Below are 20,408 nucleotides of genomic sequence, written 5' to 3'. Positions count from 1 at the left end.
CAGGCTAATTTGGGTCTCATTGTAATCAGTGGGGCAAATTTGGCACGATTTCCAAAGGAAAAGTCCACCTAAATTATTCTGCACCAAAACCTAATGTCTGCAATGGTTTGTTTTTACAAAAGGTGGAAACCTGGTTAAAACGCCTTGAAGAAGTCATGTGTGAAACAGTGCGTCAACACATCACAGAAGCTGTAGCTGTCTATGAGGAAAAGCCCAGAGACCAGTGGATCTTTGACTATCCTGCACAAGTAGCACTCACTGGCTCTCAAATCTGGTGGACCACTGATGTGGGAATAGCATTTGACAGGCTGGAAGAAGGGTTTGAAACAGCCTTGAAGGATTATCATAAGAAACAAGTATTAATAGATTCCTTATTTATGTAACAGTCAAGCCATATGTAAAATAGGGCTAGTTTGCAAAGCTTGCAACTTGGGGCGAAGGAAGGCTCTCCGGCACCCGGTGTGGGGTGGGGTGTCGAGGGGCAGGGCAAACCACCCAGCGCCACTATGTACGGTGCACGCGCAACGCCGCTACATACCAGCGGTGGGGCGAGCTGTGGGGAGGGTGATTCCCCGTGTGCTGTGGCGTCAGGGGCGGGGCAGGTTTGTCACCCCCGCAGGGATGGCACCCGGGGTAGACCGCTGCCCTCTTCCTCCGCCACGGCTTGCAACATGAAGTTGGTAAACCCGAACTTTACTGCTTTAGGTTGCAGGTGCACATGTAGGATGTTGCTTGTTTGAATGCTTCCACAAAGCACAGTCTTCCTTCATATAAAAATGTGACATGTCATGGAAATGCCAGTTTTTGCTCTTTTCCTTGGCTTGGTAGTGCACAAAGCTTTCTTCATGGAGTAATATTACAAAATTCAGTTCCTCTTCCCATGCAAGCTGGAAGTGGTACAGTCCTGCAAAAACCTTATGACTCAGTTCTTGCCAATTGTGTTAACGGGCGTTAAGACAAATGAAATATGTCTGTAGGAGTGATTTAGCTAGAGCGTTAAACAATGCCCTGTCAAGCTGTATTTATTGGTTACTCACTTTTATCTGTGATAAAAGAAGCATTTCCTTTGCCTGTTCATAGATAAGATTGTTTCTGTGTCTTTGCAGACACACCACAAAAAGTTTTCGGCACCTTACAGACTAACAAATTTTATTATGCTTAATCGCCAATGTGTAGTTTTCACAGACTTGTATTACAGCAAGAATGAATATAAACGAAGGGAATAAAAGCATTTGTTTGATTGCAGTACCAGTTACTAGCATTGTCTAAGCTAGTGCATGTACTTCATGTACATGTTTTGCATATGGGGGGCTCATACCTCATTGCTATACAGCAAAATTGCTACAGCAGTTGAATTAACTAATTGCATACAATAAACCAACAAGTGGTGCTTAAGGCTAGTGGAGTTGCATTCAGTAACATTTCTTTCCTTGTGCCTTTTTCAAGATCACTCAGCTAAATGCTCTTATCTCTCTATTGTTGGGAGAGCTGACATCAAGTGACAGACAGAAGATCATGACTATTTGCACAATAGATGTTCATGCAAGAGATGTGGTAGCAAAGCTTGTTTCTCAGAAGGTAAAGTTAAATCTCCATCTTGTCTTCCATACCAGTATCCAAGGACTGGTTCATACTACTTTATTTTATATTATTGTTTGTTTGTTTGTTTGCTTGCTTGCTTGCTTGCTTCATTTTTCATTTTCTCTGCTGCAGTCCTAAATGTGTCCCAAATATACTTTTTTTGAAGTAAAACTCATCCTAGTGGTGCAGCAATAAAACTGCTAGCACATTTGCAAAGCTAAACTGGGTCCAGTTTTGGATGGGGGACTGCATGTTGAGATTTCTGCATTGTGAGGGATTGGACTAGATGACTCTTGGGGTCCCTTCCAGCTCTGCGATTTTATGAAATAAATGAGTAAATGCTTCCCAGAGGATCAGGTTATTAACTGTCATGCATGCAGGGTGATCCGGAATATGTTTACTGACGTTAACCTCACTTAGTCTTTTGTGACTTACTGGGCTGTAACACAAAGCTATAGCTTAATGCTATGTGCATGAGCCTATAATTACTATGAGCAATGCCAAGTCATGAGCCTTGGGCTCACCTGCTCATCACCTCTAGCTGCAATGTAGCTGGAAGAAGGAGGTTGGCAGCATCCACTTATTTTAAACCAGAGTTCCTTGTTACATTTGAATGATAGGAATACTATGGTTTGTTATCAAGGCAAGTTCATGAATCTTGGTTTTATCATAGCCTTTTTTTGAATAAGCCAATATTTAACTACTTATTCATTGGATAAATTTATGTACCACTCATATTGCATCGTTATCTGGATGGTTTACAAGCCCGCCCTGTGGAATGCCCTCCCATCGGATGTCAAGGTGATGGACAACTACCTGACATTCAGAAGACATCTTAAGGCGGCCCTATTCAGGGAAGCTTTTAATGTATGATATTTTAGTGTTTTTTGGTTTCTGTGGAAGCCGCCCAGAGTGGCTGGGAAAACCCAGCCAGATGGGCGGGGTACAAATAATAAATAATAATAATAATAATAATAATAATAATAATAATAATAATTATTATTATTATTATTATTATTATTATTATTATTATTATTATTAAAACTAGAATAGCAAACGAAAAAGAGAAGCAATAAAATAATTATAAATAATACAAACAGAAAAATGATATATATATAAAATCAACATTGGGAGAGCAGCTAAATATTGAGGAAGAAGAATGTAAGTGTGTGGAACATTTTGGGCACTTTTTGGGGTAAAAGGTAAATGTAAAGGTACCCCTGCCCATACGGGCCAGTCGTGTCCGACTTTAGGGTTGTGCGCCCATCTCACTTAAGAGGCCGGGGGCCAGCGCTATCCGCAGACACTTCCGGGTCACGTGGCCAGCGTGACAAGCTGCATCTGGCGAGCCAGCGCAGCACACAGAAATGCCGTTTACCTTCCCGCTAGTAAGCGGTCCCTATTTATCTACTTGCACCCGGGGGTGCTTTCGAACTGCTAGGTTGGCAGGCGCTGGGACCCCAGTTTTGGGGAGTGCACCCCGCCGCGGGGATTCAAACTGCTGACCTGACGATTGGCAAGTCCTAGGCGCTGAGGTTTTACCCACAGTGCCACCCGCTTTTGGCAGAAGGAGCAAGTGTGATAGATTCACAAAACAAGCACAAGTGTCCAAAAGAGTCCCAAGACAGGAGCTTTCTGTTCATGCTCAGGGGAACTCATGAGGCAGGACTCTTGAGGAGGAGGAGAAAGGGGAGGGAACTGGAGGGGAATATATGCTCTGTGCAAATGGCTGTGAACTTGTGCTTGTTTTGTGAATCTATCACACTTGCTCCTTCTGCCACCCCGGAAGACAGAATAAAGCTTTTTCTCTGAAACTATTCCTTGAGTGTCTGTTGACTCCCATTTTCCCCGTCCTGGGCTCAAAGCTCTTCTCACCCGAGGCTAAAAAGGCTACACTCTGAAGCCGTGAGGGCCTTGGAGCAGGCAGCTGAGAACAATGTGGGAATAGGAAACAGTAAAATTGGAGTTTTGAGCTCCTGCTTTGTCACAGAACCTTGGCACCAGTTTGTTGGTTCAGAACAGCTGGGTGTCTTTGAAGCTATTTGATGAGGAAAGAAACTGCTTTCAGAAGTTTTGCTCATGAGTTGTGATCCATACATGAGTAGGGAATGAGACTGTGCCAGCTAGCACCACCCTAGTAACCCTATGTTGAACATGGATGTCTGAAGTGGGGAAGCCTAAGTGCATAGGTTGGAACCATGTATATATGTGTGCATAGAGCTCTTATGTGCTTGACACGTGGATGTCAGGGGAAGGGCCATGAGCAAAACTTTTAAAAGGTCTGTTCAGACAAACCACTGATGCTTCTGTTTTGTGGTAAGTCTATGGGTCAGCACTTGCATAGCTTGTGGGCTCCACCTGGTTAGATGGTTTCAGCTTCCCTCCTCTGGAGACTGAGAGAAAGGGGATAGGGGAACCATAAGTAGACTTTGCTATCTGCAATTGAGAAAAAAAATATTTGTGTGCCAAAGGCAGGCACCAGCCCTACATCACCTTCCTGTGACACAAAGGGCTCTGTTTCCACTGATATTTTAGATACATTACTGTACAGTATGAGATTAAAAGGGCAGGTGAGAAACAAATGAGACATCAAATATATAATTGTTTCATGGAGCCCAGGGGATATTATTAAGGAAATATGAAATACAAAATTGAGTCATATCAAATCCCCAGAGTTGGTTTCTTGTAAAAGGTGAAAGAGATCTTGGCAGAAGAAGTTGCAATGTCTACTGCAACAAAAGCCTCCATTAAACAGATCTTTCATTATGCTTGCCTCTGTATGGTGTGGAAATGCCCAAGAGTGCATATAATCCCTTATAATTGCCAGTATGAGGGATGTTGCTTGGGAAAGATTGGGGATGAGGCGTGAAAATGAGTGATGACAGTTTTGACATTTTGGCATGTCTGCTTTCTTTCATCTCTTAACACCCTCGGCATAGTAGTTGTGCAATGGAGATGTGGTTATTTGCTTTTGTTTTCTTAGGTCACCAGTTCCCAAGCTTTTGCTTGGCTGTCACAGCTGCGCCATAGATGGGATTGGGCCCAAAAACACTGCTTTGCCAACATATGTGATGCTCAGTTCCAGTACTACTATGAGTATTTGGGAAATACCCCTCGGCTGGTTATTACACCTTTAACTGACAGGTAAAATCTGCTTTGGCTAATAGTGGGCTACCTCGACTTGACCCGTCTTGTAGAATGCGAAGGCTAAACATGAAATGAGCTGTCATTCTCCCCTGTGAGAAATCCTTAACATTTCAAATGAGACATTTTGACAAAAACAGTCACATTGTAAAGTAAAATAATTGCGTTGGGAATAAAAGGTATCCCCTATATAATCTGAACAGTTATGTGTTGTGTTGCATGACAAGGAAGGAAAGGGATAGCCTTACACCTAAGAATGGTTGGACAAGACCTCCTAGAATTTTCTTTTTACCCCCAGTGGGATTTTTCCCATATTGGCATGAAATCACAGTTTTCTTGTATTATAGCTCCGTAGTCACGAGGTTGCCAGCCTTTCTGAGTGCATGGGCATGTTTGGAATTTTGAGAGAGTGCCATGGGCACCGGCCCCTCTGGTTGCTTCTCACACGTACCCTCCCCACACCCGACAGAAAGAGGCAGAGGACACGCAGGCAAGGGCATGTGTTCTTGCGCACCCACATTCTTTAGAGTCTAGGTAAAAGTTGTATCCCGTGGAATGAAAAAGGGTTTTATTGAATTTGCATGACTTTAAGGCTTACATTGGGAGTAGACTGCACAAATAAAAATCAAATACCTGGTGTTTGCCAGCAACATAGTGCTCTGATTCTGAGCTGGAGTGGGAAGTAGCCGAGGATGAGGAACTAGCTGTTGTAGCTGGCCTTGTCATCTCAGCATCTGTAGAGGGGTGGCTGTTCCATGCAATTGGAACTTCTGCATGATTGGGGGTCCTGATTACATGGCACACCTAAATGTGAGCAGCTGTTCATGTGTGATTGCTCCTTTGCAGATGTGGGGGTCTGCTTCCTATCTGCTCTTTGAACCCCTTCATACAAATGATGTGTAAAGGAAGATTACCCAATATACAGATGTGTAATGGAGGGTTTTGCAATATATTGGCATTGTCTTTGGCCCGCTTTCAACACTAATTAAACACATTTTTATTTTCCCAGGCTTTTAGTAGGGACTGATGGGATATATTTTGCCAGATTCTGTGTACCCACTGTGGTACTATTGCCAAATAAGTATTTGCTGTATCTTGATGCAATTTTTTTGCAGGCTACTTTCTGTTGTGTTTTACTGTAGATTGCTTTAATTTCGTTTTAGCTTTTAACATTGTTACCTGCTCTAGGATCATGAAAATAATGGGCAAAATGTAACGAATAAAATGAAATGTTTTATCATCTGGCATCTGCTTATTTGTAAGCCACTTTTCCACAAGAAGTAGCTCACAACATAGCAAATGAACAGTAAGCATAACCATTCAGAACATATTAGAAGCAGTCATACATAATCATAATATCAGGAAGCTCAAAAAATCAATCCATACAACATTGTGTAAAACAATAAAAGCAAGCTAACCTAATATAAAAGCTTAAATTAAGCAACATTGTATAAAGCAGTATGAAGAAGGAAACATAATTAAATAATTGAAGCTAAACAGATGAGGGGAGGGGAAATTCTTGGTTTGTTTTTGTTCTTATTTTTATTATATATTTTATGTTTTTTATATTGTATTTTTATTTTGTAAACTGCCCTGAAATCTACAAATGAAGGGTGGTATACAAATTTAATAATAATAATAATACAAAAATAAAAATTGTGTTATTGTTAAACAACAGACCTCTTAAACAAGAGGCAGCCCCTCTAGGTACTTGATGATAGAATAGGAGGATATAAATATTCAACAACAACAACCACAGTTTATAATAATGATACCCTTACTGTAAGTTTATCAACTATAATGTCCCTGCATTTTTGTGGATTTGGAATGTCAGCCACTAAAGTAATAGGCTGTTGGCGTGTTAATAGTAACTGTGCTTTTGCTTGTTAAAGGTGTTACATCACTCTTACGCAGTCCCTTAATCTAACAATGAGTGGAGCTCCTGCAGGTCCAGCTGGGACAGGCAAAACGGAGACAACTAAGGATTTGGGCCATGCGCTTGGGATGATGGTCTATGTCTTCAACTGTTCTGAACAGATGGATTACAAGGTGCTGAGCCCATATTGAGGGGGAAGCTGTATGAGGGAAGACTATCATAATAAGTGTGTTGTTATACGCACAGACATGTTTGCATCCCTTTTTGTGGCCACTGTTGATGGAAAGCTGGGACACCAAATATCAAAATGTGCAGATTTTTTCCCATGTCCTGAGCACACTCAGACCTATGAGAAATGTTTGGAAGTTTATTTCTTTGTTGGCAAAGCCCTTGGTTACATCAGCTCCTAAGGTACAAGGGTTATACAGACCGCCCCTGCTAACTAGCTGGATAGGCAATCTACCTCTACAGTCCTGGGCTCTGACCCGGATAGTTGGAGCAACAGCATTATCACGCCCCTTTCAGCTTATTTAAACTCGCTTATCTGATGCAGTATGGACAAGTGCCCTATGATTCCTTCTGAATTTTAAGCCCCTCCTTGTGCATGGAGACAGAAGGATATGGGAGATTCCAAAGGCATGGCTCTCTCTGGGACTGACACTGTCTCTTCCACCTCTGAGATGCCCTGCAATTCTCTTTCCACCTCCTTTCCCCCGTCTCTTTCCCTTGACTCTTCCACCATCCCTGGCACCTGCCTCTTCCCCTTGACTCTTCCACCATCCCTGGCACCTGCCTCATTGGTGGCACAGAACCCCACAAACCTCTGACCTTTGATCCTCTGGATCAACCTCCTGCCCTCTGCCTGCACATCACCCCTCTCCTCAAACTTCTTCCTGCCCCTGACATCCCATTGCAGCATTGTCCCCAACTGCAGCTTATCTCCATAGGAATGAAACCCACAAATTGGGGGGAGGGGGAGAATAGGTGCATCAAGGCTGCCTTTTATGCTCCTCTCTTTTACATGGATATTGCTGTGATTCCTTTTAACAAGTCAATAAAAAGGGGTGAATTCCAGACCTTTGTATTCAGGAAAATCAAGGCACACCATTGGAATGTGTCCCCCCTGAATTACATCCCAGATTGCAAACAGGCACGTCCAACTCCCAAGACACTGCAATCTACTCCCAGTATAACAAAACTGGCAATGATCTACCCATTGTCATTCAAGGGAGGAGGGGCATGTGTGGGGTGGGTGGGCAGAAGAGGAAGATTGCCCATAGTTGTTGAACTTTTGGGGGGAGGGAAGTCCTGAGTTGTTGAGCTATTTTTGTGGGGGGATTACATAAACAACGCCGCTAACAAACGCACACACCACTAAAGCAGACACCAAACGGATGCCCACAAGATGCAATGGAGGGACAGAGGAAGGGGGACGGGGGGAAATCGACCACAATCACCAGGGGATCTACCTGTAGATCGCGGTCAACTGGTTGGACATGTGTGCTGTAGAACAAAGCCAGTTCCTATATGCACAGTTCAGTGCCATCTTCTGCATGATGCTGTGATTTCTTGAATGCACTAGACAGAATAACCAGGCAACTAGTATAGATAAATTAGATGGAAGTGCAGTAATACAGGGTTTTGTGATTAATTAGTTGTATATCACTCACTTACATGGGCAGCTTATAAATGCAACAAATGATTGACTGTTGCTTTACATATAAGAAAAAAAAACTTTGCATTTTCAGAAAGAAAACTACAAAATCTGAATTTTATACATTTATTTATTATAGTCCATTGGAAACATCTATAAAGGTTTGGCCCAGACAGGTGCTTGGGGCTGCTTTGATGAATTCAACCGAATTTCAGTAGAAGTTCTTTCCGTTGTGGCTGTGCAAGTAAAGACTATCCATGATGCCATAAGAAATAAGAAAAAGCAGTGAGTATATTAATAGATACATTCTTCACAATTGTTTAATGTATTCAATGTAATTTGAAGATGATGCAGCATATGAAGAAACCACCCACTGGTGCGAACTTTCACATCCTCTTTGAAAAGGCATTTGCATTTGTGTCTGTCAGTCTATCTTTCTATCTATCTATCTTTCTATCTATCTAGAATGAGGATAATTTGCTGCTGTTTTATTGGGGGTGGGGGTTATTCTGTGTATCAATTGTGACAGCCTGCTAAGCCTAATTCTTCTGATTTATTTGTTATATTTGGTAATAAATAAATACTTCCACATTTAAAATGTTTTATTTAATTTTTCATCTGTTGCTCCAGTCCAAATGGATTCAGAGGAGTTGAACTTTCACCTGAACAGTTTAGGCTGAAGTCTCGCATGTGCCATATACAGATTATGTGGCCTTGGACAAGGCACTATTTCTTGGCCTTGGTTTCCACTGTGTAAAACAGAAATATTTCATACCTCCGTAACAACAATTATAAAGCATTTTTTCACAGTTGAAATGCAATTAAAGTCATGGAGCAACAAGTGCAATGATTGCACATCATGTGATATTAGTTGGAAATCAGGCATAGGTTTGCTCTGTTTTTCAAAACTAACTTAAATTTCATGGATTTCACTGGGGTGAACATGTGACCTAAAGGTCTGGACTCAACCCATTGTTTAGTTATTGTTTGATACTGTTGTATGGAATGCTGAAAAGAAGTGAAATCATTCTGAAAGGTTTAGGCCTGCCCTGCCCAGTATGAAACAGCAGTCCTCCCATAACATAGCATTAGCACATTTTATTTTCTTTTGAAATGTTTTGAAAGTCACCTCAGTTTCAAAATAAGTTATGCTATGCAATACCAGAGTGGGGTAAGTGAGCAGCGAAGCACAAGGCCCAAATCATCTTGGGTATTCAGAACTAGCTGTGTGAATTTGGGTCCTGGCCACATTGTGTGTGTGTGTGTGTTTGTGTGTTTGAGAGGGAAATGGAGTCAAAGAGAATTGCTTAAATCCCAACCAATTTCAGCCACTTCTTTCCTTATATCGTGCAATTGATGCAGATTTTTATTCCTTGGAGAAAACATTGCACTGAAAGCATCGGTTGGAATATTTATTACTATGAACCCAGGTTATGCAGGCCGAACAGAATTACCTGAAAATCTCAAAGCTCTTTTCAGGCAAGTATGAAGCCAATTCACATTCTGAGTACTTATGCCACCTAATGTCAGTTGTTTGATTTGCACTTGACTTGTTGCACAATGATGGTGTATTGATAGCTTAACCAAGGGAGACAAATTCTTTCTGTATCTTTGCTAAGTGTGCAGTAGAAGAAGTTGTTCTGTGAAAAATCGAGTTGCAATACAAAAATAAATGAGTTAGGATGAAAACCTAAAACTGACTGAATTCTCTTAAAGCACTGAACAGTATCTCCCTATTACTAAAAAAAAAGGCCCACAACTCATTTATTATGATGCTAGACAAAGAGCTAGTCACAAGTTCCTTGCCTTCCTGGGCAGCAGGAGAACTTAGCACGTTCCTTCCTGAATGTCTCTTTCACCCCAAACAAGAAAAAACTCCATAAGTTCCCAGCTTTCCGTTCCGTGGACAGACATTTGGTTTCTTGTTTCAGATCTTTAAAATATGGCATATGAGATCCACATTTCAGACAGTCCTGTACATTGTAACTGCCTTAATATGTCTCTTCCATGCCTGATACTGACTTATTTTCAATGACCTTTCACTGGATCGAGGTGGGGAACCACTTTTAGCTTGAGGGACACATTTTCGTGTAGGCAGGAAGCCCTCCAGGGGCTTGCATGCCATTGGTGGGCTGGGCTAGAAGCAAAAGTAGTCAAAGCAACAGATGTGGCCAACTATATGAAGGAAATCACATTCCAGCCATGCAAAATTTGGAGGTTTCTATAAACACACTACAAGCATGAGGTATTGTCCCAGTTCAAAGACACATTTCAGCCAAGCAAAAATACTCAAGGGCATGGCTTGGGAAGAGCCCCAAGATCCAGGTAGGCTTGGCGGGTCACATTTGGCCGAGATCCGAGGTGTCCCCCCGCCACTGGATAACCTACTGTTCCAAAACCATCTGTGTTATGTGCTTAATGCAGTATTTTAATTAGCTATTTGGTCTCACATCACGAAACTAATAAACTATTATTTTACACACACTCTAATTGGAACTATTGGGAACAGTATCATTTTGCCAGAATTCCATTCTGGAAGAAATCAAGTTGAAACTGGTGGTTTGTCTAGTCTTGCTTTTTACCAACATAAAGGGCCATCTTGCAGATTCCCTGTAACAGCATCTTAGATATTTGTGATTTGTCTATAGGGAACTTGCAAAGCCTACACCATCAGCTGATTCCTTTGAAATAGCACTGGTAGGAAATGCTAATAATTGCCAATGAGTAATTAGCCAATTTTTTTTGCTTTGAAAGTGCTTGTTAGCAATGAGTGACACACATAATTGTGACTCTCTTGAGCTCTGCTAAAATGTTTGTAGACATCACTGTCTTGAATTTAGGTGAGATGGGCATTTGTTATTCTCACAATGTTTAAATACTAATCCCTGTCTTTGGTTCTTACACTTTTTTTAGACCCTGTGCAATGGTTGTCCCTGACATTGAACTAATTTGTGAAATTATGCTGGTTGCTGAGGGGTTTGTTGATGCACGCTTGTTAGCCAGGAAGTTTATTACCTTGTATACTCTCTGTAGAGAACTTCTCTCTAAACAGGTAAGAGAGCTCTTTTGGACCTTGAGATTTCTCCCATGCTAATCAAGTGGTATTGTGCTACAGTATAAACTTGCAAAATAAAATGTAGGATGCTTTTAGGATGCTTTTGAAAGCAAAAAAATTACTCGAGCTATTCACAGTATCTGAGAAAGCACACATTATCTGCAATATATCACATCTACATGCATTGGGGGCCCCATAAAATTATTTATGTTCTCCCAGTAAAGCCCTGTAGCCTACAACAGATGAAGCAGAACAGATGGAATTAAATGAAAAGGGAATTGCTTACCTTTTCATATGTACAACTTTGTCATGTCTGTTGAATATTGATTTAGTTTGGCTTTATTCATTTATTTCAGCATTATTGGAAACAATTGAAATGGTTTCTGTGTTGGTGTTTTGTTTTAGACAATGTAATGTTTGCTTGGTTCTGATTACTGTAATCAATCTTCTAGTCTGTAAGCATTCTAATGTTCCAAAGGAAAGACTTGCCTATGTAATCCTATTAAATATTTTTTTACATTCTAATCTCTTAAAATGTTTATTTGGAAGTAATCTTCATTGATTTCAGTGAAACTTGATTCCAAGTATATTACAAGTAATCTCTTTTTCATTTGCTGGATTGCTACAAAAATATGAGTCTCTTTGAGATTGGCATATGTTGAGAGTCAGGTTATGTATGGCCTCTGCCCATTGCTTACCACAGTGAATCCTCAAAGCATTGAGGACAATGGGCTATCAGAGGCCCATGAGCCCAAGGGGTCTGCTCCAAGAACACATTGTTGCTGGTGTGATTTGAGATTAGTAGCCATGAGTTCTCTGGGAACCTGAAAGTGCAACATTAGGGGCAAAAGGTGAGGTTGGTAACACTAGAATATTCTGGGAAGAATATTCACTGGGAAGAGTGAAAAGCAGGATACAGACACAGGTGAAAGAAAAAACAAGATGGGTTCTGAAAGCAAGGAGCAACTCAAAAGGGAAGGAGCTAATAAAAGGTTCAGGCAAAGAAACAGCAATTATTTGAGGAGCCCTAATCCTAACCTGTAACAATCTTACTAATGAATTAATATTATGGTCACAGACCAATAAAATTGATACAAACAGGATGAAATACATAATACAGTCATACCTTGGATCCTGAACATCTTGCGAGTCAAACGCTTTGGCTCCCAAACGCCGCAAACCCAGAAGTGACTGTTCCAGTTTGCGAACTATTTTCGGAAGCCAAACTTCCGACGGGGCTTCCATGGCTTCTGATTGGCTGCAGGAGCTTCCTTGGTTTCAGAACATTTTGGAAGTCGAACGGACTTCTGGAACGGATTCCGTTTGACTTCTGAGGTACGACTGTAATAATACATACAGATTTACCCTACCAAGACAACAGTTCCCTAATCAAGCACGACTGTGCCCAACAGAGCAGTCCTATAGTGGGAGTGGTGGAGAACAGAATCCATGGCAGAGCAAGAATAGGATCCACTTTAGATGGACTGTGGTGGCATTCTGTGACACCCCCCAGCCATCTTCCCAGGGAGCATAGGATTGCTTCCAAAGAGTAATGCTCCAGGGAGGGTCTCCTCACAAACTGGAGGCACAGTGCGACTTTGTTGAGGCTCTTCAGGTCTCTCCCCCCACTTCTGGGTTTCTGATGCTGCACGCATGCACAGTTGCACATGACATGAATGCACGTAAATGGGTGGGATGCCTGTATATGGATTTGGAGACTTTGACTGAATATTCTCATTTTTAGAATTTTTTTCTCACCCCACCATAGGCAACACTCATAATATCATCAAAAAGAAAAGCGTAGCAGAGCAACTTTGGTTCCCAGATTTTGAGAATTTATTTATTTAGCCATGTTTCACAGGTGAGCATTTAACCTTTCCCCCCTTATATCTTCACCACAGGATCATTATGACTGGGGCCTTCGTGCTGTTAAGTCTGTTTTGGTAGTTGCCGGCTCACTGAAGCGAGGAGACAAGGCTAGACCTGAAGATCAGGTATGCATAGTAGCACAGATTGGTGCTTCATAAACATAATGTTGGAATAGCTTTTCCCACAGTTTGATTTTAATTATAAAATTACCTCTTTAGAGCAGGAGTAAGAAACATTTTCTGCTAAAGGCCACATTTCCTTAGGGGTAATTTGTCATGCTAGCCATGGGCAGAAATGGGACCCAAAGTGGGTTGCGATATTGCATAGCACACTTCCTCTGTCTGTCTGTCTCTGCTATCCCATCTCCCTCAATCTCTGTGATTCCTCCGTCTATTTTGTCTCTTTCCTTTCACCACCCACATTAACATCGTTTCCTTTCTCCTTCCATTGCTCCTCTCGTTCCCATTCCCACCCTCCTCCCACCTTCATTTCCACCCCCTCTGGATGGCCTCCATCCTGGAGCACACACAAAACTGAAAATGAAAAGTGATGCGCAGAGGGGTGGTGTGCAGAGCAAGACTGGCCCAGTAATGGTCCAGAGGGCTTTAGGCTGTGGGCTGAGGGTTCCTCACCGCTGCTTTTAATGGATGTCCATATTTGTTCTTTACTCAGAGGAACAAATGCTTCTTCAACTCTGTTACTACAAAAACGTATTTTCTGTTGATTGAAAGCTCTTGCAGGTGTGATAACGTGTGGTTGACTGTCCTTTTCCAGGTACTTATGCGAGCCTTAAGGGACTTCAACTTGCCCAAGATAGTGACAGATGATATCCCCATTTTCATGGGCTTAATCAGTGACCTGTTTCCGGCTCTGGATGTTCCAAGAAAAAGGGACTTGCAATTTGAACAGATGGTTAAACAGTCTACCCTGGAGCTTCGCTTGCAGCCTGAGGAGAGCTTTATTCTCAAAGTAAAATAATCCATTGCCTCTAATTACACCCCTTAAGAATTTCAATCAAAAAATAATTGCAGACAGGTTGTGTTGAATGTGAAGGTTATTCTTGTGTACAATGATAGCATTCCTATTGTGTCCTGAAAGTGGTGGTATTTCAGTAATACTCCTGTACACGTGCAGGCCATTGTTGTAAGTAAAGATTTGGGTTTCTGAAATACCGTATTTTTTGCCCTATAGGGCGCACTGGCCCATAGGGCGCACCTAGGTTTTTTGGGGGGGAAATAAAGAAAAAATGTTTTATTTCCCCCCCCCCAGGTGCGGGGCTGGGGCTGAGCTTTCCCTGACCCCAACCCCCAGAACAGGCTGCTATCCACAAGCCTAGGGAGCCCGGCGGGAACTCCTGCGGGCTCCCAAGGCTTGCAGATAGCTTCCTGAGGCCTGGAGAGCAAGAGGGGTTGGTGCGCACCGACCCCTCTCGCTCTCCAGGCTTCAGCGAAAGCCTGCATTCGCCCCATAGAATGCACACACATTTCCCCTTCATTTTTGGAGGGGGAAAAGTGCATCTTATAGGGCGAAAAATACAGTAATATGTAGGAGCTACTGGTCCTGTCTAGTCATGAAAATGCTTCCTTTCCTCACTGCCAAATGTCCTTAACTTGCTCAGATTTTTGTCAGTGACCAGTGGTTATTAATAGTAGGTTTTCATTCTTCACATAGTACTGAATTTGAGGTGCTGGGCTTGTCATTTGTTTTGCTGTGTCCCTTTATTCAGTCAAAATAGAAGAGAAAGATTAATCTTTGTAGTGTAGGAGAGTTCTGTGTGGAACTTATTTTTCCTTAGCTGCATTCAAATTGTGCCTCCCAAGAATTTTAAACACAGCAGCCATACTTGCTTGCCTGTAGAGAAGATGGGTGACTGTTAGGATGAGGCTCACTATGAATCACAGAAGCAGAAGAAGCCATCGCAGCCCATCTCATGTGGATCCAACTCTCGTGTTTGCAGACAGGCCATTGGAAACAGCAGTCATGATATGATTTAGAAGTCAAACTTGGAGATCTAAGGCCGCTGTTGTGTCTCATTTGTGGACTACTGAATGAGGGAATTCAGACTAAGATTGAAGCTGCCCACAGTGGGATGTTTGGTGAGGAGAAGCAGAGACCTGTGCTGCCAGCCTCATGCTCCACTGAAAGAGTCTGCTTGGATCAGCCCAATCCACAGTTTTGCATGTGCGGGTGGCGCTGTGGGTTAAACCACAGAGCCTAGGACTTGCCGATCAGAAGGTCGGCGGTTCGAATCCCCGTGATGGGGTGAGCTCCCGTTGCTCAGTCCCTGCTCCTGCCAACCTAGCAGTTCGAAAGCACGTCAAAGTGCAAGTAGATAAATAGGTACCGCTCTGGCGGGAAGGTAAACGGCGTTTCAGTGCACTGCTCTGGTTATCCAGAAGCGGCTTAGTCATGCTGGCCACATGACCCGGAAGCTGTACGCCGGCTCCCTCGGCCAATAAAGCGAGATGAGTGCCGCAACCCCAGAGTTGGTCACAACTGGACCTAATGGTCAGGGGTCCCTTTACCTTTATGTCTCTTACAGTTCTTTGGCAAGCTAATTTGAATTCATTTTGTGAGTCTTGCTGCCCCTTTAGTTTTTAGGTTTTTTTATCTCCCTGAAAAGGGACTTGTGCACTTTAAAAAGATGCCTAGAAAGAGGAGTTTTGCCTACATTTGCCACCCGTCCTGTAGTTACTTGACATCAAGCAGTCGGTGACATTTGACATTAGTGTTTTCTTCATTTTGCCAGGATATGGTTGTGTGGCTTAACAAACAAAAAAGGATGGGGAGATTTGCTTTCATTTCTTGAAGCTCATTCATTAATTCAAGTCTGGGTGTAGGGCCTTGAGAGACTAATGTGCCGTCTTCAGGTTATCCTGTTTGAAGTTATTTGGAGGGGGGGGAAAATTCCTGGCTGCAGGAGAAGGTGGGAAGCTGCTTTGTGGGAGGTAATTGGTGTCGGTGGTAATGGGAGGACAAGGAAACAAAACCACTGGCTGTGTATTAATTCTGTTTGACAGATTGTTCAGCTTGAGGAGCTTCTGGCAGTGCGTCACTCTGTCTTTGTAGTCGGAAATGCAGGCACTGGAAAAAGCAAGGTACAGCATGGTGCTTTAACAGTTATTTTTTTATGGCAGATTTTGCAAATGGAAAAAAAAGCAGCTCTACGCCAGCTGGCATAACACCGCATGCTTCACTTCAGCCATCCCCCTCAACTCTGATTTTAAAGTGAAAAGTTGAGCATTGTTATGGTCAGGCTAATCATGACAGAGATGTAACTTCGCCCCCGCCCTCCCTGAGACTCAAACTACCCAGGGATTAGTTCACATACAACAACCACTTAATTAAGAAAGGATTCCTCCCTTCCTCTTTCAGCTGGTCACCCAGATGGGAAAGACAAAATCCAGTGGAGAAATAAAGTTCAAGCGTGAGTGTGTTTAGGGGGCAGTAATGATTTGGAGTGGCTTCCTTTTATAGTGGAAGCAGAGGCTCAGCAGGAGCAGTCTGAAATACTATGATTCTGGGACCTCCCCCCACAATTATTCTCTCTCAGGAACAATACTTCCTCTGTTTGTTAGTTTCCTATTATTCCTGCTCAGTCTCAAAGCCTTAAGAAAGTGCAGTAGTATTTAGGTAAGTTTAATATAGGTTTCTAGAGCCATTGCTCCCACATCTTTTTCATCCCATTGTCATTTCTCATCAAAAGGTCTTACAGTTTTTAAATTTTAATTTACTGCTGAATTTTTATACCCTACCTTTCCTGCAAGGAGCTCAAGGTGGTTGTCCCCAGACTCAGAAAACAGAGCTCCATAAATCCAAGCGTTGTAAACTGAGGGTTGAGTTCAGACTAAGGCAGTGGAATTTAGGATGCATTAAAATTAATGGGAGGTGGGGGGTGGGAATTAATCATGACTCAGCTTGTCTCTTTGATTTAAGTGGGAACTAGTTTAATCTGGATCTGCCCCCAAGATGTTATGGAAAACTGGGAAAGCACTTTTCCCCAAAATTGAGACCTGGATCCTAACAAGAGAGTCTTCTCCTGGCTGTTCATCAGGTTCTGAAAACGCTGAACAGGACTTATAGGAACATGAAGCGGAAGCCTGTTTGGAATGACTTGAACCCCAAAGCTGTGACTACTGATGAACTCTTTGGTTTCATACATCATGCTACTCGAGAATGGAAAGATGGCAAGTAGAGGAGATATTTTAATTACTGTAACATTCACTGCACATTCTTCATATTTTCCTGCAAAATATCCCTCAGCTGATGTTTATTTTGCTAGGATATTCATACAGAGAAATCACGTGGTGTAGGCTTCCTGGGGCCACACTGTTTTATACTGCAGGTGAAGGGTAGGAAAGATCATGCTTGAATAATCCCAACTTTTTTGTTCTTAAACCCTTTCTTTGTGTACAAAATGTAGCATGTTAAAAAGATTCTGCTTACCCTCCTCACTACTTTTCTACATGCAGGCAGTTATGGAGAAGTATTCAACTCAGAGTTCTTCCCCACTTGCAGTCTGAGGTGGTACTGCCTAGGGCAGACTTCACATGCAGATCAAGCTATTTGCCTGCACAATCTTCTTCATCATATACTCTATGTCCTCTCTCAGTTGCCAAAGTATTCCAGGACTTTGTCACACAGTTCTGCTGTCAGCACTGTGGTATACAAGTAGGACTGCTGAACTTGATTCTGATGTCAGGCAGGATTTCCCCTGCCGTATAGATTACGTTGCCCGGACCCAAAGGATTCCTGCTTTTGAATCCTGTCCACCAAGTATAATATATGCTTTCTGTAGCCAGAACAAAAAATCGGGGAAACTCCAGGACATACTTGGAAGTCTTTGTGCCCAGGGTTCTTTGGACCCCAGTTGGATTTTTATTTTTTTATTTTTCATCATTTAAAAGTTCCTTTGCCCAAAACATATTTGCCTCCCATTTTTCAGGACTCTTCTCATCTCTTTTGAGAGAGCAAGCTAATATGACCCATAATTGGCCCAAGTGGATTGTCTTAGATGGGGACATCGATCCTATGTGGATTGAGTCGCTCAATACCGTTATGGATGATAATAAGGTGAGCAAAAAGCAAATATATTCTCTTTTCCATTGGACAACTCTGTATGTTACCTCCTTCTTTGTTTCCTCATTTGTTTTCCTTTGCCATACCTCATCCATGTTTCTGATAGGTAGAATGTGCACCCTATGTTTTACATGGCATCTTTCCCCATAGTCAGTGTTCATCCACAACCCTGTTTGGCCTGCCACTTTCCCCTGGGAAAGCCCGTGGTTTCCCACTGAATCAGATCAACTGGCAATCAAGATTCCCAGGACAAAACCATTCAGACCCATTCCTGGAAAGCAAAGGGCAAGCCTTTCTAAGCACAGGGCAAGTGGAAGTGTGGGTGAGCCCTGTGTCTTCAAAACCAGGTTGCATTACTTTCTTGCATTCTAGTACCATTCATTAAAATTAAGGCTCATTTATACGTTTCCCACCATGTTTAACCCAGCATGGCAAACCCCAGTCTCAAATGAGTCTGTTCTCATGTGTGCTAGGGCAGAGGCTGAAACTATGTGTTTCTTGTTGAAAACAAAACAGTTCCTAAGTAAATCCAACCCTTGGGGATTGCGGTTGCTTATACTCTAGTTAATTCAACAAGCCAAGTTCAAACCTGGGTTTCTGATCCTCTTTTGTTGACTTAGGAATTGGTGATTTGCTTGAACTCACAAAACTGAGTTCGGATGTAATAGGGAATTGAGGTTTGTTTAAAAGCTGAAGTGTGAGTGCTTCTAAACTTCTTCTCCTGGCATATGGCAAAGGACAGGAAAGGAAGAGTACGTAAGTCAACAGGTTGCTACAATTTGTTCCATGAAGTGGGAAACCATGGCCTTCTATAACTTCTTTTTTTAAAAAAATTATTTTTATTCAATTTCCAATACAAGATTTAAACATACATTTTCAATATTGTCACAGATACATAATTTTGACTTCCTGCAGCTCATCCGCGAATCTTCCGTTTTCTAATCTTCTATCCGCAATTCTAAATTTAACATTGCCTTTTGTTTTAAATAAACCTATTCCCTTGTTCCCTTTTTTACAGTGTTTCTAATATTATTTCTTCACAAAGCTTCCTGTAAACCCACAAACGTTATTTGTGCATCACACATGCTTTTCATATAGTCCACAAATTTACTCCAGTCCTCGGTAAACTTGTGATCTCGTTGGTTTCGGACCCTTCCTGTTAATTTATCTAATTCTGCGTAGTCCATTAATTTCATTCTCCATTCTTCTATCGATAGTAATTCTTCCTGCTTCCATTTTTGGGCCAGTAGTATCCTTGCTGCTGTTACTGCATATAAAAATAATTTATGGTCATTTCTATTTATTTCATTTCCAACCATCCCTAACAAAAAAGCTTCTGGTTTTTTAACAAATGTGTATTTCAACATTTTTTTTTATTTCATTGCATATCAATTCCCAGAAGACTCTCACCTTTTTACACTCCCACCACATATGATAAAATGTTCCCTCTTTTTCTTTACATTTCCAACACTTATTACATACTTTATACATTTTTGCTAATTTTACTGGAGTAATATACCATCTATAGACCATCTTCATCATATTTTCTTTTAATGCAGTACAGGCTGTAAATTTTATCCTTTCGTTCCACAATTTAATCCACTCATCTAATTGTATTTTATACCCAAAATCTCTGGCCCAATGGATCATAACTGATTTTATCTCTTCGTCTTTAGTGTACCATTCTAGCAGCAGTTTATACATTTTAGACAATTTTTTAAATTCGTTACTCAATATCTCCCTTTGAAACTTTGATTCTTTTTCCGAAAAACCTCTCTCCTTTATCTCCCTTTTAGACATTTCATTAATCTGATAGTAATGCAACCAATCATTTACATAATCTTTAACTTCCTCATATGGCTTTAACTTCCATTTTCCTTCTTCTTTAATAATCATATCCCCATATGTTATCCACCCCCTCTCATATTGATTTTTTTCACACTCATCACTTATAATGGAGATAACCAATGCGGTGTTTTTGTTTCTAATAGGTTCTTATACCTATCCCAGATTTCCAAAAGAGATCTTCGAATGATGTGGTTTTCAAAACCTTTATGTACTTTTTTCTTATCATACCATAAATAAGTGTGCCAACTGAATCTATTGTCAAATCCTTCCAAATCCAACAATTCCATATTCTCTAATTTCAT

General features: G+C 41.6%; 1 protein-coding gene across 4 annotated transcripts in view; it reads left to right on the top strand.

The window, feature by feature from the left end:
• The window catches only part of DNAH11 (dynein axonemal heavy chain 11), a 149,016-nt gene that overhangs the window by 46,628 nt on the left and 81,980 nt on the right, over positions 1 to 20,408 (top strand). For all 4 annotated transcript variants that reach the window (XM_081164247.1, XM_081164246.1, XM_081164248.1 and 1 more), the window contains 12 exons: positions 123 to 356; positions 1,447 to 1,578; positions 4,565 to 4,725; positions 6,618 to 6,774; positions 8,395 to 8,540; positions 9,618 to 9,734; positions 11,169 to 11,307; positions 13,212 to 13,304; positions 13,954 to 14,148; positions 16,200 to 16,277; positions 17,234 to 17,366; positions 18,125 to 18,252. In XM_081164247.1, coding sequence (XP_081020373.1) covers positions 123 to 356; positions 1,447 to 1,578; positions 4,565 to 4,725; positions 6,618 to 6,774; positions 8,395 to 8,540; positions 9,618 to 9,734; positions 11,169 to 11,307; positions 13,212 to 13,304; positions 13,954 to 14,148; positions 16,200 to 16,277; positions 17,234 to 17,366; positions 18,125 to 18,252 — 1,713 coding nt within the window. The remainder of the gene's footprint in view (positions 1 to 122; positions 357 to 1,446; positions 1,579 to 4,564; positions 4,726 to 6,617; positions 6,775 to 8,394; positions 8,541 to 9,617; positions 9,735 to 11,168; positions 11,308 to 13,211; positions 13,305 to 13,953; positions 14,149 to 16,199; positions 16,278 to 17,233; positions 17,367 to 18,124; positions 18,253 to 20,408) is intronic.

The sequence above is a fragment of the Podarcis bocagei genome, assembly GCF_964188305.1.
Source record: "Podarcis bocagei genome assembly, chromosome: 12".
Classification (NCBI taxonomy): Eukaryota; Metazoa; Chordata; class Lepidosauria; order Squamata; family Lacertidae; genus Podarcis; species Podarcis bocagei.
Note: the sequence above shows the minus strand (reverse complement) of the source record. Positions and strands in the feature narration are given on the sequence as shown.